Source organism: Talpa occidentalis, unplaced genomic scaffold (genome assembly GCF_014898055.3).
Source record: "Talpa occidentalis isolate TD23 unplaced genomic scaffold, MPIMG_talOcc4v2.1 talOcc4.10, whole genome shotgun sequence".
NCBI classification, from domain to species: Eukaryota; Metazoa; Chordata; class Mammalia; order Eulipotyphla; family Talpidae; genus Talpa; species Talpa occidentalis.
In genome coordinates this window covers 99198292-99216099 of record NW_023600993.1, presented here as the reverse complement: position 1 = coordinate 99216099, position 17808 = coordinate 99198292, and the positions used below count along the sequence as shown (strand labels likewise).

Genomic DNA, 17808 nt, shown 5'->3' with positions numbered 1-17808 from the left:
GTTTATGCATACAAGAGCTGGGGTACAGGCCAGAGGCGCAGGGGGTGAGAGGATTCACCAGAGAAAGAGTGTGGAACAGAACAGGCAGACTGACCCAAGTACACTGCTGAGGGGAGCAGCGGGGAGACAGGAGAGGTCTGCTGCGCCATGTGGGTAGCTCCCTGGCCGGATGGAACTCGTGCTGCAGTGGCTGCGGATAGTTTCATAGGTTGCGTCTTAAACCTTGTGCCACCAAGGAGGCCCCTGGTGTGGTTTTGATTTGCGTTTTGTGGAGACTAAAGAGGCAAGACCCTTTTTTCTGTATTTATTGGTCATTTGGAGATCTTTTCTGAAAGACTTTCAGCCAGTCTTTTGCTTGTTTTTGTTTGTTTCTTCCTTAAATCTGTATTGTTCTTTTAAAATAATATTCGGATATGAGTTCTTTGTCAGTGATATACTTCTGTTTCTTCTCTTATGGTGTGAAGTATCGCTTCCCTCAATGGTATCTTTTGATGAAGAGAAATTCTTATTTTAAAGTAGCCCAATTTATCAAATTTTTCCCTTTTGGCTGGTGTTTGACGAATTTTTGCCTATCCCAAGGGCATGAGGATATTCTACGATTTTGTCTAAAAGCTTTTCTTTGTTTATGTTCATATCATTTGGATTTACCATCTCTCTTGAAATGATTTTGTGAAAAGTGCAAGGAAGGGGTGGAAAATCCATTTTCCACATGGAAATCCAATTTACTTAGTACTAGTTCAGTGAAACAAAACATTGCAAGGGGGTGTTATATGGGTGTTCATTCTTCCAACTTCCCTATAGACTTAAAAATGATTTAAACAAAATATTAGGGCAAATGATGAAAAAAAAAAGGTCACAGAGCTGTTGTAGATAAAAAGATACTGTGAAAATAACATCAAATGCAATATGTAAATCCTGATTTGATACTGTGGGGAAAAACAGCTATAAAAGATTCCTTAAACAAAAGGGGCAATTTGGGCGTGGACTGACTATTACAGGATACCGTGGTATGATTGTTCATTTTCTTAGGTGTGATAATGTTATTGTATAGGGGAAAGTAATTTTTCTTAGGGTTGATGTTGAATATTAAGGCATGAACAAGGCAGCAATTTACTTTCAAGTGATTCAGAAAAATAAAGTGTGCATATGAATATATAGCAATAAACCTGGAAAAATGATAATTATGGCTGAACCTAGGTGGTAAATGTACAGGCGTTCCTTCCACTATTCTTTCAGATTTTCTGAATGTTTGAAAATGTTGTCAAGGACATGGTGGGGAAGGGACATTGTGGGCCAGAGGAAAAGTAGCTGCGGGTCAGACTGTTCCAACTATTTGGGAGTTCTGATCCAGGGCCTCACCTGTGCTGTCTCCCTCCGTGTCACATCGATGTGGAGTGTGATGTGGAGTAGGTGGGTGGGCAATATGTTTTAGGCAATGACTAGACGCCCAGAGGGGTTGCAAGTGACTTGCCCAAGGTCAGGCAGCCAGTTGCGGCCAAAACGGGGTTTGAGTCCTGCCAAAACGGGGTTTGAGTCCGCATCTGTCTGAATAGAAATTGCTGGTTGCTTAAGCCTCTTCTTTCTCTCTCCCTCTCTCTCTTTAATATTTATTTATTCATGCACACAAGAGCTGGGGTACAGGCCAGAGGCGCAGGGGGTGAGAGGATTCACCAGAGACACAGCGGGGAACAGAACAGGCAGACTGACTGGAACACACTGCTGAGGGGAGCAGCGGGCGAGTCAGGAGAGGTCTGCTGTGCCATGTGGGTAGCTCCCTGGCGGGGGATCGAACTCGTGCTGCAGTGGCTGCAGATAGCTTCATAGGTTGCGTCTTAATCTCTTGTGCCACCAGGGAGGTCCTAGTTGAGAAGCCTTCCCTGTAGGGTTTTATTTTTATTATTTTTTAAAAATTTATTTTATTTATTAATATACAAGAACTGGAGTCTAGGCCAGAGCTCTGTGTGTGTGTGGCAGGGAGGTGAGAGGATTCACCAGAGACAGAGTGGGGAGCAGAACAGGCAGATTGACTGAAATACACTGCTGAGGATTTCAGCTGAGGGGAGCCAGGAGAGGTCTGCTGCACCATGGGGGTAGCTCCCTGCTTGGCGGGGGATCGAACCCGTGCTGCAGTGGCTGCGGACAGCTTCACAGGTTGCGTCCTAACCCCTTGCGCCACCAGGGAGGCCTCTTCTCGCTCTCTTAACCTCAGTGCCTTTGCACCTGCCGTTCACCCTTCCAGGCCTCAGCGCCCGCCGCTCGCTGAGGGGGGCCTTCCTCCGTCACGCGCCCGTCTCATTGTGTCCGCGTTACATTTCGGACTCCGCTATTATGAGCTGGTTTGTTTAAGTTCCAACAAGACAAAGCTCCTGTCTGCTCTGTAGCACCCTCAGCGCCGGGAACGGCGTCTGGACGGCCGTGAGCGGCTGAGTGAACGGGCGCGGGCGCCCCCGAGCCCGCAACCCGCGCTCCTCTGCCGCAGCGGGCGAGCAGCGGCAAAAACGCCCCCAGGCGCGGGGTTGGGGGCGCCCCAGCCCGAAGCCGAGCGTGACTTGAGCGACGCTCCCCTCAGGCCGCCCTGGGCGGTGGCCGAGGCGGGAGACGGGCGGTCGCCATTTGGCGACGGTCCCTGGGGGCCCGCGCTCCGCGGCGGGGGCCGGGCGGGGTCGCGAGGCGAACGCGCGCGCGCGGGTCTCCGCCGCCCGAGCGCGGCGGCGCTGGCCCCGCCCCCGCCCCGCCCCCTCGCCCCTCGCCCCGCCCCTCGCCGCCCCGCCGCGCCCCGCCCCGCCCCGCCCCGCCCCCGCCGCAGCGCTCGCTCGGGGCCGCTCCGGCCCGCGCCCGCTTCCTGTGGCCCGGCCCGCGGCGGCCGGCGGCTGGAGCTGCGAGGCGGCGGCGGCGAGCGGCGGCCGGCGAGGCCCGGGAGGCGGCGGCCGAGGCCCAGCGGCGGCGAGGGAGCGGCGGGGAGGCCGGCGCCCGCGCGGCCCGGGCAGCATGCGCGTCCGCCGGGGGCTGCTGCGGCTGCCGCGCCGCTCGCTGCTCGCCGCGCTCTTCTTCTTCTCGCTGTCGTCCTCGCTGCTCTACTTCGTCTATGTGGCGCCCGGCATAGGTAGGACCCGGCCCGCGCCCCCGCCCGCGCCCGCCCCGCGGAGACCCCGCGGAGACCCCGCCGCCGCCACCCCGCGCCGCGCCGGCCGGGCGGGTCCCGACCCCCGACGCCCGGCCCGGCCCGGCCCGGCCCGGGGGCGCCCCGCGCGCCCCGCCCCCCGCGGCGCCCCCGCCGCCCCTGCGCGCCGGACCCCCGCCCCGGGGCCCGCCGCGGCCGCCCCGGCGCCCCTCCCCCCGCGGGGCTCCCCGCTCCCGCCGCTGGCGCGAGAACCCGCGGCCCTCGGGGCTGCCCCGGCCCCGCGCCCGCCCCCCGCGCGCCCGCCCTGGCGACCCCCCTTTTCCTGCGCCCTCCCCCGCTCGCTTCCCTCCACTTTCCCGCTGCACCCCCGGCCTCGCCCGCCGCGCACGGTCGCGCCCGCCGCGTGCCCGGGGCCTTTCCCCCCAGGGGGCCCCCCCCGCCCGGAGGGGACCCCCCACCCCGCCATCTGCAAGCCCTGGGCCGTCCCGCGCCGCCGCCCCTCCGCGCCCCCACCCCGCCCCCAGGACACACCCTCGTCTCCGCCAGCCCCGACCCCAGACTCTCCCCCTTCGGGGTGAGCCTCGGTTTATTCTTGAATGAGGACTTGGGGCGCGGGTCGCCCGGTCCCTCCCGCCCCCCGTCTGCGCCCGCCCTCCCCGGCCCGGGTAGTCGGGCCCTGCGGGGTCTGCGGGCCGCTCTGGGGACCAGAGGGGGAATTTAAATGGACCCTAAGAGAGGGGCCTTGATAAGGGCCTTGGAAACGGTGCCAGTGGCCAGGGGGAGCCCGAGGAGGGTGGGGGACAGTCGCTCCTCCCCGGGCTTGTCCTTTGGTGGGAAGACAGTCCCCCCGCGCCGAACCCTGCCCGGGCTGGGCCTTTTCAAGACCTCGGAACCCGCATCCCGGGCTGGGAGATCCGAGGAGCAGCAGCCTGAGGGTGACACGGTGGAGGACACTGAAGTCGGACTTGGAGGCAGCTCCTTGCCCTTTTTGACCTTGAACAAGTTCCTAAGCCTCAGCTTTCTCCCCTGTGAAATGGGGATGCTAATGCTGACCTCACAGGGCTTTAAGGAAGGAAGTAGGTATGTTTCCTTTTTAAGCACTTACCACTGTACCTGATGCATAGAGGGACTTAAAAAATAGCAGTTTTTTCTGTAACTTTAGAGAAAGGGGAGTAAGTGGAAGATTTAAGGAATTTGTTTGCCTGACTTGGCATCACCAAGGGGTTCTAGAGAAAAACTGTTTAGGATGAAAAATTATTAGAAGATGCTATTGGGTCTGGGGCCAGGAGAGTAAATTCTGCCCTACTAATTGTGAGTTATTTAGATGTTAGGGCAGAGAGGACGGTTAACTGTAGGGAAATGGACTGTGCTAATGCTAGTGCCATCCTCATGGACCAGCCCACACTGAACTAGCGGAAGAGAGAAGTTTCCAGAGAGACCAGATCCTCTCTTGTGGGGGTGTGTGATTTGAGCATATTTTACTTACTGGTTAATATTGATGATTTGTACTGGGAAGTAGCTGCAGGAAGATTGAACAGGTGAATCCAATTGACCTAACGGTTTATGAGGTGTCTTAGAAAAAGCATCTCTCTAGGTGGATACAGTTATGTGGTCTGATGGATGGAATGTGTAGATGATAAAAGGATAGGACTTTTGGTAGAACAAGAACAGGTGAGGAATTAGTGGAATTGAGGAAAAGAGTTCATTAGCAAATTGGATATTAGGCTGTAATAAAAATGGGTGTGAAATGATGGGTTTGAACCTGGAGGCAATCTTGGTGCCCTTTTGTGGAAGTGACAGGTTATTTCTGGTGTGGGTACACAAATCAGCCATATCTAGATGGAAAAGTGTGTCCCATTGGGATAGTAATCACCCATTTGATTATAAAGGCTGGAAGCCAGATTCGCCAACATTCATGGAACTTATCAACTTCATGAAAATTCCTCAACGGTAGGTTTTTAGGTCAGTAGAGCCCCAGTGTGAAGCCATGGGCCACTACCATGCTTAGATTCCTGTATCACTAATAGCTGAAAAGGATGCAAAGCACTCAGGTTTGTGTTAGTTTCTCCTTCGATGTACGTCTTCTAAAGGGAGAGCTACTTACCATTCACCTTCTGTTAGTGGGAGAGGGAAGCAGTAAAAAGGATTTGGAGTAGTTTTAGGGTTATGCAAGTGCAGTTGCATTCAGCAATTGGTGGTTTTATTTATCTTAGCTTTCCTATTAATGAACTTCATTTTTCAAGTGGCCAGCTTTGGATGGTGGGATGGCAAACCTTTTCAAAAGGTTAAGGCAGTCTAGAGAAATAGAGTTTTATGTGCTTGGGGATGGGAAGACCTTATTTGAGGCAATTCTGAAAATGAGCTTATTCTAAAATAATATTAGGTTGAACCGTATGAAATTACCACTTTTGCTGGTCAAAAACAGTTGTGTATTGGCAATTTGATAGAGCTTAGTCTAATACATTTCCTAATGACAATTCTGTTTTCTGGCATAATGGAAAATGTCAGACTTGTGTTTCCTTCCAGGTTTAATTTTTTCCAGTCCTTGCTTTTGATTTGTATACCCCGTGGCCACGTTTTTCTTGAGCAAAAGAGGTCATCGCTCCAAGTGTATGTTAGAACTATATTTAGAAATAGGTAGACTTGAATTTTGAGATAAGAGAAAAATCACATTCGTTATAATTTGAAAGTGTTCAGTGTAATATAATCTAGCCACAATTTCAACTTATCCATGAACTTATTAGTATTTTTGAGATCTGATGCCAGTTCTTCATATGGTGATCCATCATTTCTAAGAGAAAAGGAAAACTTTCCTGGACTTGAGGGTCATCAGAAATGGGAGTGCTGTTACCATATGATCTGGAAAAGTGGATGTGAGGAAAATTACTGAATGTGAATATAGTGGCTTTGTAACAAGATAACAAGTGCTAAGTGCGCACAGCTACTTTTAATTTCCACATCCCAATGCAGTGACATTTGGGGGGGTGTGTGTGTTTGACGATGTTTCTCACCACTGGAAAATGTTTTAGTTATTAATTCAAAAGTAGTGTTTTATATCAGCAGTTTGAAAGTAGAAATGAAAAGGATGGGGTAGAGTATGAGAGGGGTGGTGGATTTGAAAAAGGAAGAAAGTGATAAACGTGCATACCTGCCTCTGTGATCTGACCCTCTCTCCATAGCCTGAGTGATTCTAGTTTATTTAACCCTTTGCACTCCGCTGTCCCCTCTCAGGGGACATTGGTAGCCAATGTCCAGAATGGTTCGGAGTGCAAAGGGTTAATCATTGTTTCACCTGCACTGTTGAACTCTTCCTGTTCAGGGACATGAAGAAATCTTTGAACTTATTTATGATCCTTTATTTCAAGTCTAAGAGCTCAGGGTACATCTGTATTCCAGTCTGATTAGGTCTTTCAGAATAACAGAAGCTAACTATTTATAGATGTAGATATGAAATGTTGATTTAAAACATCTTAATTTTATGGTGCCATCATATGCTTAGGTTGTGTAGAGGCTGTGGACTTTTTGCAAATCGTTAAAAACACCATTTGAGAGAAGTTCCTGTGCATGGTTAGAATTAATAGTCTAAGCATTGATGAAATTCTATCATTTGCACTAATTTTCTTTTGTCGTCTGATTACTGAAGAAAATGGGGAGTGATTTTTCCCTTTTGGTCTGCTTAGTACTAAGAAAAGTTTGCTTGCTGGCTGAGCTTGGAAGGCAGGAAATCAGTAATTCTAATCTCACCCTATTTGACCAAATGACTTTGAGCAAGTCACTTGATTCTCTGATCTTATACTTGGCAAAACAAAACACCTACAAAACTTTGAAAGATGAGAACTACATCTTAACCAAACTTTAGCAGGATGATTTTACATATAGAAAGTTGATAATTCACTCAATGCTCTCTAAATACTTCAGTGCACTTCTGAACTTTTTTGAGATGAAATACATATGATGAAAGTGGGCTTTTTAATTTTAGAATATTAAAAAGCCTCATACTGTTAAAGACAGCTCCCTCCCCATTCTCACCTGTGTGCTCTCAGATAATTTCCTTGAGTATTGCGTCATGTTGATCTTCGTAGAAAGAAACCATATTTGGAAAACAGGTTGAAGTTATAAAACTTAACGGCACCCCTTTTGACTGGAACTTTGGGGATGGTTCATATCCTCTCTGCTAAGTCTTGCTGGATTGGAAACCAGGCTTTTGTGTTGGGAATAGAAATGTCTTCAGCAGTGAAAATTGCAAGTCTTGGACAGACTTTTGGTTCACAGTTTCCATTACTGATCTGGGCACTGGATGATTCTGCTTTCATCCTGACATAGACCCCCTGAGCTTGACAGGCCAGTGGGAGCTGTGTGTAATAAATAACCTGGAAGGAGAGTCTCTGTTGCCGTGACTCTTAGCAGCTCTTCAGAAGAGTAGAAATTCCAAGCCTGTACAAGGCCAGAATGCCACTGACTTGCTTCCCTAATTTTGCAGTGTGTCGGATGGTGGAAGATAGCTGGGCACATCGAAGCTGTCTATACAGCAAACAAAACTTTAGCAGTGCTAGAAGGCTAGAAGTAAGTAACATGTAATGCTGCTGAGACCTGTGAATTAGAGAAAACTGTAGGTTAACTTGGGCCAAGATAGAGGATAATCAGAAGCAAACAGATTGGGTGTTGGCTTAGAAGAAGTTAAAGGAGCTGTCCTTTGGGGAGGCAGGTCTTGTGTGCGATCAGAAAAAGGGCAATTATTCCTTAGTTTCTAATAGTAGCCAAATACAGGCCTGCCATCCTTGTCACACTACGTGTACCTTCATAGAAAACTGAAAAAATTAAAGGATTTAAGATGTGGGTTAATAAAATATCTGAGTATCTATCCGTCATATGGAAAATAGATGAATTCCAGACTTTCCATGACTGCTTCCATTTTATAGATATACCCAGGTTGAATAACTATTAACTTGTCCGAAGTTGTGAATTATAAGATACCCCTGAGATATATGGTTCAAAAGACAGGATTAATCACAAGAAACAACCAGAGGAAAAACAGAAGATAGTATAACCCGTGGCTAAATTGTATTATACTTTCTGGCCCTTCGTGATACGGCCTGTTCAGATATAGGCCGTCTTCATTTATTCCCATAGATTACTTGAATGCTTGCTCTTGTCAGATACTCTTGGGTATTGGGCAGTCTAGAAATGAAGAAGGCGGGAAATTTCTGTCACAGTGCTTTCATTCTGGGGGGAGGTTTTTGCCTTTGTGGTGCTTTAATTGTAATGGAGAGACAGCGCACCCAGGAGAGTTTCAGATCTCCTGGTAGGAGCGACTGAGTCTGTTTCAGAATGGTTAAAAGCCTAGTTGAAGAGGTGATATTTGACTTGAGGGCATCAAATCACTCCCTTGCTTGTCTCCTGGGTGGGGTAGGGAGGCACCCAGTACAGGTAAGGCTCCAGGCAGGGATGAGCTTGAGGGAAGATTGATTGGATTTGTGGGAGTGATCGGAGATAGGTAGATGACTTCACAAAGGTGGGAGGGGGCAGACCAAGCAGGTCCCTGTAGGCCCTGGGAAGGATGTAAAATCGGAGTGGTCATCAGCTTAGAAATCAGCCAAACTTGGGCATGAATCAACCCTGACCTGGTGGCGAATTATTTTCAGGTTTTTTTTACACGCCAGATGGAGGCTGCTGTCCTCAGGGTTGTTGTGAGAATTAAGTGCATGTAAAAGGGCTTAGCACAGAGCTTGACACAAAGCCCCATGTTTATGATTGTACTTACCACCTTGGGAGGTGTCCTCTTGTTCTCATATTGGACTGAACTGAGACCTGGGAGGATTAGGGCTCCATTCTGACTTGACCAGTAGCTGGTTATAAACTTCTTCAGTTTTCTCATTTGTAAACAGACTAAATTGAACTGTAGTGCAGAATATAGTGTCCCTCTCACATCTACAAGCTCCGTAATTGCGAGAACGTGAGAGTTGAACCCTGAAGTAGAAGGAATAGTGACTTCTGTCCAGTAAAGACACCCCACTTTCAAAAATTCAGATTTCCCAATTCAGTTGCGCTCCTACCCTTAAAGAGATACTGGGCCATCGCTCTGTGCTGATGTTGGGATGGTGAAGTGTTTGGGTGTAGTCAACAGACTTCAAATTTCACTCCTTGGGGTGAATGGAGATGTTCACACTGCACGGTGCTGTTGTTTTAGGGCGTTTGCCATAAAAAGAGGCCTTCGGATTTCTATACTGAAGCCGATCTTTGGTATCATCCTGATAAAGAAAGGAGAAAAAAAAAAAAAAAAAGCTGTGTTACTTGCTCAAAGGAAAAAAAACTAAAAGAATTTTATGGAATGATCTTTGAGATGTTAAGACCATCCAACTCCCCCCCAGCCCCTTTTTCTCCCTTCTCTTTTTTGTCCTCTGGGTAATCCTTTTAAGTTTTAATCTGCTAAGTCAGTTCCTTCCTCCAGCTTCACACTTTTGCTTTTAAGCATGAAAGAGAGCCCTGGACTCATTAACTCCTGCCCCATCCTCAATCCTCTAGGTAATTGGATGTTAAATGAAAATGAATATTGTATTTTTACCCAGTAATTCTTTTTATATTGTGGCTTTCTGCTGAAGAACATTCATACCTCCTGCGGGTCCCATGGAGTAAGTGTTTCCCCAAGCATGGAAATCACACTGAATAATTTAAAGCCCTGTCTCTTCTCAAATTCCCCTTCTTACCTCCCTTTTCTCAGTTTGAGTAAGCAATTATTGGATATTGCTCCTCTTCCAGGTTACAGACAGACCCACGCACTTTGCCTCCCCTGGAAGGGAACCTGGCCATTGCTTGAGTTACCTTAGTTACTGTCATCAATTATGAACAGTTCTTGGAGACCCTTAATTGCCAGATTATGATGATGAAAAAGGTTGTGGAGGATCAGATCCAGGAAGTCAGCTTTACAGGAGAGCTCCATATTGTCTGAAAGCTTAACCTAGGATATACTCTGAGCACAACTGCTAATTGTTTTTTATTAAAGAACTATAAAAAGTATCAGTAAAGAAGAAGGAACTGTTCCTCTTCACCCTTCAGGTGCTCCTAAAAGTATGATTAATAGGCATTTAAACTTTTTGCTAGTTCTTATGAGTTAAACCACCTAAAATTGGAAAAACAGGATTAATTTTTCCTTTTAGAACTGTTCACTGCATTCTGAGGAGTCCTGCTTTTAGGCACCAAACTGGAATTCATGTACTGATGTGTATTTTCTGACGGGTAGATCATAGACTTGTAAGGGCAGAAAAGAAAATTTTCCTAGGTGCTGTGTTGTGGCCATGTTTGTGTAGTTCAAGCAAAGTCCTTTATTCCAGATCCGAAAAAATGATAAAATTGCCAGTTTAGGGAAGTTAAACCAGATGGACCAAAGGTGATAGTCGACTGGCTTTAGCGTTCCTGATGTGCTTTTTTGGAATCTGTGTATTTTATTTATTATTTTTTAAAATATTTATTTTTTTATGCATACAAGAACTGGGATACAGGTCAGAGGTGCAGGGGGTGAGAGGATTCACCAGAGACAGAGTGGGGAGGAGAACAGGTGGATCTACTGAAATACACTGCTGAGGGGGGCAGCGGGAGAGACAGGAGAGGTCTGCTGCACCATGAGGTTAACTCCCTGGCCAACCAGGGCTCCTGTGGATAGCTTCACAGTGCTGATGCTTAACCATTTGCACCACCGGGGAGGCTCAGAATCTGTGTATTTTAAATAAAAACATTTTGTTTCCTAACTAAGAGAAACCCATTTTAATCACATCCGCATACCCAGGTTAGTGCCTATCGTATGCACTTAAATATTTGATGAAATGAATAAAAAAATCTGTTATCTGGATGAGCCAGCCTCTTCATGGCTGTACTGCATTTACTCTAGGGGAAGGAATGCTACTTCTCTTCATCCTGATTTCAAGGGACTTTGAGGTCATTTTGCCCCAAACGAATTCTACCTTTGTTCTTGCTGTTTTTTTAATATACTAAAATGCATAATATAAAGTTTGTAGTGTTTTTTAGTAATTTAAGTGTGCAGTTCAGTGGCATTGAATATGTTCTGTCTTACACAACCATCACCACTATTTCCAACATTTTTCATCATTTCAAAAAGAAACTGTCCATTAAGCAATGACTCCTGTTCTTCCTCTCACCACCCCTGGTGACCTTTAATTTACTCTCTGAATTTGGATACTTTATGTGAATGGAGTTTTACAGTATTTGTCCTATTTGGCTTACTTCACTTAACTTGACGTCTTCAAGGTCCATCTATGTAGTAGCATGTGTCAGAATTATATTCTTTGCATGACTGAATAATTTTGCTCTGTATGCATAGAACCACATTGTCTTTATTCATTTGTTGAAGAACGCCTTGATTGTTTCCACCTTTTGGCTACTGTGAGTAACGCTGTTGTGAAAATAGCCAAGTACTGGGTCTGTACTGAAGAGTGGAATTGCTGGGTGGGATGGTAATCCCATTGAACTTTTTTTAGGAACTGCCAGATGTTTCCATTCCCCTGCTGTACCATTTTAATTCCCACCAGCAAATGTGGTAGTCTAGTTTGTCCACATACTGGCCAGCACTTGCTGTTTTCTGTTTTTTTTTTTTTTTTTTTTTTTTTTTTTTTTTTAATGTACAGCCTTCAGAAAGACAAATAGCAGGTGTTGAAATGATAACTGTGGTTTTGCTTTGCATTTTCTTTATGACTAATAACGTTGAACATCTCGAATGTTTATTGCCCTTTTGTGTATCTTATTTTGAGAAATGGCTATTCAGGCCCTTTGCCCACTTTTGTCTCTTTTTGCGTTGATAGGGGTTGTGTATATATTGTGAATATCAAACCGTTACCAGATACATGATTTGGAAGTATTTTCTCCCGTTCCATGGGGTTTTTCACTTTCTTGATAGTGTTCTTTGGTACCTAGAGGTTTTTAATTTTAACGAAGTCCAATTGGCTTATTTTTTCCTTTGGTTTGTGCTTTCACATAATTATTACCTCTTAATAATAATTATTACCTCTTAACTTTTGCTGTCTGTAGGGTGCCCATCACCTTTTTGCCCTTAAGGTCTTTATGAGCTATTGTGGGCATTTCTTATACAAGCTATTACTGATTTGGTTTTTGAGAAATCAGGATCCAAGGCCTTTTGGCTTATCTTGCATCTGTTAAGTTTGATGCTGGTTTCTTGATTTCCGATCATTTGTCTTAATTTAAAAGGATTGGTCTGTTTGCTAACCTTGACATGCTCTGATAATTCCAACAAATATTTCAAGTATTTGAAGAGTCCTGTGCCCACTGCTGATGACAGGAGGACTGTCCACATCTCATTGATGTTTCTGTCTGTGGATTATTTTGTTCTATAGGACTGAGATATAACCTCAGTTTAAATGTTTTCTCTTGCTAATTGCAGTTCTCTGAAAATGCACTAAGACAGGTCTAGATGTTGGGACACCAGATTTTTGGTGTTGCAGACTATCTAGTTTACTGGTTTAAATATATGATATGAAGAGAAATTTAGACGATAATTATGGTGAGCATAGTTGAAACACTGGATTCATTTTTTTTTTCCCATACAGAATTAAAATGATTTTCAACATTGGGAAAATACATTTCATGGCATAGTATGGGCCTCAAATCTCTATTAACCAGCACCTTTTATATTTTGCTATTTAATGAGTGGTGCTGGTTAGAGTAAAGAATCAGAGGCCTGACTCTGTTTGGCATTGATTTTTTTAATTTTGAGATTCTTTAAATATTAATAATTCTTTATTCACTAGAGTATTCTGTTTCCCCATGCCTCCCGGTCCACAGCATAGGCTCAGTGACAGGCAGCTGGGATGACTAAGAAGGCGTGTGATGTGAGCACAGGATTTTTTTTCTTCCCTGTTTCCTTCATTATCAGAAAATGAAGAGAGTGCTCAAGAATGAGGAAATAGGAAAACCTCCTGTGTAAACTGCTGGACTTCTGTAATTCTGACTTGGTAAACTTAGGCAATTTGACTTGTTTTTCCTGGTATCAGTTGGACTTTAGATATATTTATCTCAATGTGAGTGATAATGGTAGTGATTCAAGACAGGTGGGTATTTAGAAAATTTCTCTATCTTGGGACCCGTGATAAAGGAAGAATTATAAACTTGACTTTGCACTTGGCTATTTTCTGAGAGCTAACTCTATTAATTTAACCTCTGATTACACCCATGTAGTGTGCTAGGTTTAGGGGGTGCAGTGACCATAGCTGTTACTTTTTTTTTAAGATTTATTTTATTTATGCATATAAGAACTGAGGTACAGGCCAGAGGTGTGTGTGTGGGGGGGGGCGCGTGAGAGACAGTGGGGAACAGAATAGGCAGATGTACTGAAATTTACTGCTGATTGGAGCTGCAGGCGAGTCAGGAGAGGTCTGCTGCGCCCTGGCTGGGGATTGAACCCACGCTGCAGTGGCTGTGGATACCTTCATAGGTTTCATCTTAACCCTTTGTGCCACCAGGGAGGCCCATAGTTGTTACTTATTAAATCTTCAGCTGGGGAGCATAGTTTCACTTTTAATTAAAAAAAATCAGTTTTAAGTGATTTTTATACTCCTGGATGGACATGTTTAATTAAGGGTCAGTTTCAGCTGGTGTTAACATTCCCTCATTGTCAGGAATGATAGTGTACATATTTTAATTACAGATGTTTCAGACAGGAGAGGATTTTAAAGAAACTCATGAACAGACATTTACTCTCTTACCCCGTGATGAAAGCGATGGCACTATGTCTCCAATATGCTTCCCAGCCTTTAATTTGAGAGGCAGTTTTTGCTTAGGAAATGAGAGATCATTTTATATTTTACTTCTTCCAAGCAGAGATGAGGAAGAAACACTTTCTGAAAATGGAGGTCCATGTGGGTGCCTTGGGAAGTGAGTCTGTTTTCAATCAACAGCTACTCCTGGGCATCCCCGCTACTGGCTTGGAAGCCGATTGCCTCCTGCCGCTGTTGCCATGATGGTTTTTTTCAACGAAAGCTTGAGTGTTGACTGGATTCTGTGTTACAATGCTGCCTTGGCATATACCGACTTTTTTTTTTTAATGCTGGTAATGTGTTCAGAAGTCTTAAGACTTGTGTGAATGAGAGGACTTGGTTTTATTTATATTTCATTTGGCTCTAGAGGAAATTAACTAGAGGAAATTAACTGCCATTTGGGTGGGCTTTAAGATAATGTTGCCCTTATTTGTTTTATTACAGAAAATTTCAGACGTACACAAAAGTGGGGTGAATTCTGTAATTGACCCCCATGAATAAAGGTAATTTTTTCATGTGGCCTTTATATTTATGATACTATAAGGTGAAAGGGCCCATAGGCTTCCTCACCCAAGTAAAACCAAGCGCAAGCCCAGGAAGCTTAGGTTGATTAATGGCCCAGACTTTAAAGCTTTTGGATAATCGAATCCCATTTTTGTTTAGGCACCTGCTGATCCTTTTACCTAAATGATAGCAGGATCTTAATATATAAGAAGGGAAGACAAACTGTATATAAACACAGGATTATTGTGAGGATTAAAAGAGCGAATGTTTGTCAGATGCTTGCAAGGCTTGGTCCCAGTTAGGTTCTCAGCAGAAACATGCCCTCTTCCCCTTTCACAGACTCGAACCCCTGTGGCTGGTGCTAGCAGCTCAGGTGAGCTGACCTGCAAAGCAGCTGATGACAGTGAAGTTTCCAGAGGATTTCTTTATTTCCATGATCCCATCCTTCATTGGAGCCTTTGAAATTTAGCGGTGGGGGAACAAGGGTGAATATATTTGCAAAGGATGAACCTCCCAGGTGGCAGAGTTACCTGGAAGGTTGGGCTGAGCATGAGGAGCAGGTGCTGAGCGGGGGAAGCTGAAGTCGCCCGGGCGTCCTGGGAGCAGACAATTACTGCAGCGTGTGTGCACCTGTCTTCTTTCCTGTCCCTTGGCCTTTTTGTCTGAGAATCTGTCATTAATTTTTGTAACTATTTACATCAGCTTTGACCAAAGCCAAGAACAAAGCTGACAACGGCAAAAATGGCGAAAATTCCTCTTTTAGCACTTGTTTTGGTGTGGATGCCATGGTTTGTGTTTAGTAACATTTCCCAGTAGCCACAAATTAAAATCACAACAATGTCAATTTAAGTTTAGTGTTATCAGGAGTGTTAATTTTTTAATTTTTATAAGTGCAATAACGAAACGGTCTATAGATTGAAGGGCTCGTTTCAGGTCATATTGCATGTGTGAAAAACTGAGTCTTCTCATTGTGAATTTTGAAAAAACGCAGCAGTAGATTATTTATGTAAGCTGTGTCATCAGAAGCATTCCAGAATGAATCATGTTTAATTAGAATCTAACAAATGTTACCACCCTTGTTCTGTTGAACAATATTTTTAAACTATTAAATCAACTTTAAGAATGATAAAAGGAAATTACAATAATTTATTCATAATCATCTTTTCATCACAAGTGTTTTCATTTCATTGTTTCCCTCTCATCTTTATACACAGAGATATTTGAAAAATTTGTACCTTAGGAATTGCTAGGCTGAGAAAATTGATTTTAGCAGGGTGGCAGCAATTTACTAAATGCTGTGTTTGTGCTTGAATAACCTTTGACAATCTCTTTGCTGTAAAACCTTTTCCTGGTTCTGTGTTTCTCTCACAAAATAGTACCTTGATGTGCGATTATTCTGGCAAGGGACTCTTGAGAGGAAGAAAACATACTTGCTGTCTTTACCTATATATGGAAAACATGATGGGGAATTCTAGCTCCTGTCATTTCAAGTCAATCTTATTCCTGAATACTATTAGTAAAATTAAATAGAAGAACTTTAAATTTCTTTAAATGTGGTAACATTTACTTGGTGGCTAATTGAATGTGGAAGTGTAATAGTTGACCTGTCTCTTTCTTTGGTAGAATCGTACAAAGTTGAAGTAAAACCTTTCTCAGAAACCTGTTTTTACTTTGTGATGGTTTCCTGCAGTCTGGTGTTTTTTCTCTAGTTTAGCAAGTAAACTTTGAATGATTGAGGAGCTATTCAGAGGTGGATCAGATCTGGGACCAAAGATGATAGACTGAGCCACCCTGGACTCGAGAGACCCACCCTGGACTCGAGAGACCCACCCCCCCCACCCCCCAACACACACACAATTATTTCCTTTGCTTTTTTGGCTATAACTGTGAGACACAGCTTGCCATCTAAATCTCTAGTTAAAAGGAATTAAATATGAGGTTAAAGTTACTTTGTGTGGCTTTCTCCAGACTGACCTGTGCTTCCTAACCTTGGAAGATCCATCCTGGAAATATTTGACATAACAAAAACTCAAGGGGGTCCTTTGCTTCTGAGTTTTGGAAATACTTAGGTTGAAACCAAATGTGGCCTTTTCTCTTTCCACCTTTTTTTTTTTTTGGTATACACACACACAATGAGAATTCCATGATGTGCCATTTATTCTTTTCTGTAAAGGCAATTCTAAATACAGTTAATTCTGCAATGACATAAGTGTTCCTAAAATGACCACAGGATATAAAATTGTTGAGTAAAAGTCATTGATCTTATGGAGACAGTGGGGTTAGGGACCCAACACTCACAAACTTTATTAGGGACACATTGAAAATAAAGAGCCCAATGAAAACAGTAGCACAGTTTTTACTCAGGTTTAGTGGTTATGAAAAACCATAAATTGGGTGGTTTACTTTTTTTTTTTTAAAGATATTTATTTATTTATTCATACATACATACATACATACATACAAGCACTGGGTACAGTCAGAAGTGCGGGAGGGTGAGAGAATTCAGCAGAGCCAGAGCGGGGAACAGAACATGCAGACCGATGAAATATACTGCTGAGGGGAGCAGCAGGCGCGGCAAGAGAGGTCTGCGCGCCATGTGGGACCCTCGCTGCTGATGGCCGGGGATCGAACCGGCGCTGCAGAGGCTGCGGGCAGCTTTGCAACCCAGCGCTCAACCGCTGCGCCACCAGGGGAGGCCCTGGGTGGTTTACTTTGAAAAAGACTTGACGTTTGCTTTGGAGATGGGCATCAGAAATATCGTCATTTGTGATTTATTGTGCAGGTGGAGGAGGGGCTATCTGAAGTGGCACTGAGGTGTGATACTGTCGTGTATGTTTGCCCAGGGAACGGACTGGGCCGGTACATGTTTGAGGTGTGGGTATAGGTGTGTGTTTGCTCAGCTGGGTGTAGCTGCACAGAAACAAATGTGGAATTTTGGTTATGCTCGTACTGTTGCCGGATAGATGGATTGTATTGAAACAGAAGTTCATTTTCAAAGAAAAAGACACATACATCTAGAAGACAGAATATGATGTAGTTTGTATAAATAGGTGAAACTTGAAAAATGGTTTTTAAAATGTTTTGAAACCTTGAAGTTAGTAGGAAAGTTGCCAAGTATAGCACAGTGACTTTTCCTTGAACCATTTGGTGACATGATGCCAAAGAACAACTCGCCCACTAAAGGTAAGATGTTAACATGAATAGTTGACCTTATGACCATCCTAAATTCCCACCCCGATTACAGAGTTGTCAGTGGCCCAATATTGTCCTTTATGTCAAAAATAACCCAATTCAGAATCAGCCACTGTGTTTATTACAGTGGTTACTTTAGTCTTCCTCGTCTTCCTCCTCCTCAGCTCTCTGGACTCAGCTTTGAGGTCACCAGGCAGCTATTTTGTAGCGTGT

The 17808-nt window shown here is 44.6% G+C and overlaps 1 protein-coding gene across 2 annotated transcripts in view; it reads left to right on the top strand.

Moving 5' to 3' along the window:
• B4GALT5 (beta-1,4-galactosyltransferase 5) overlaps positions 1–17808 on the top strand; it is a 126067-nt gene that overhangs the window by 57738 nt on the left and 50521 nt on the right. Inside the window, exon 1 of one of the 2 annotated variants that reach the window (XM_037500192.2) lies at positions 2973–3103. The exons of the other annotated variant lie outside the window; for it this stretch is intronic. Within the exon in view, the coding sequence (XP_037356089.1) occupies positions 2989–3103 (115 nt within the window). The 5' untranslated portion in view covers positions 2973–2988. Of the gene's footprint in view, positions 1–2972; positions 3104–17808 lie in introns of those variants that run through there. 2 annotated transcript variants of the gene reach the window in all.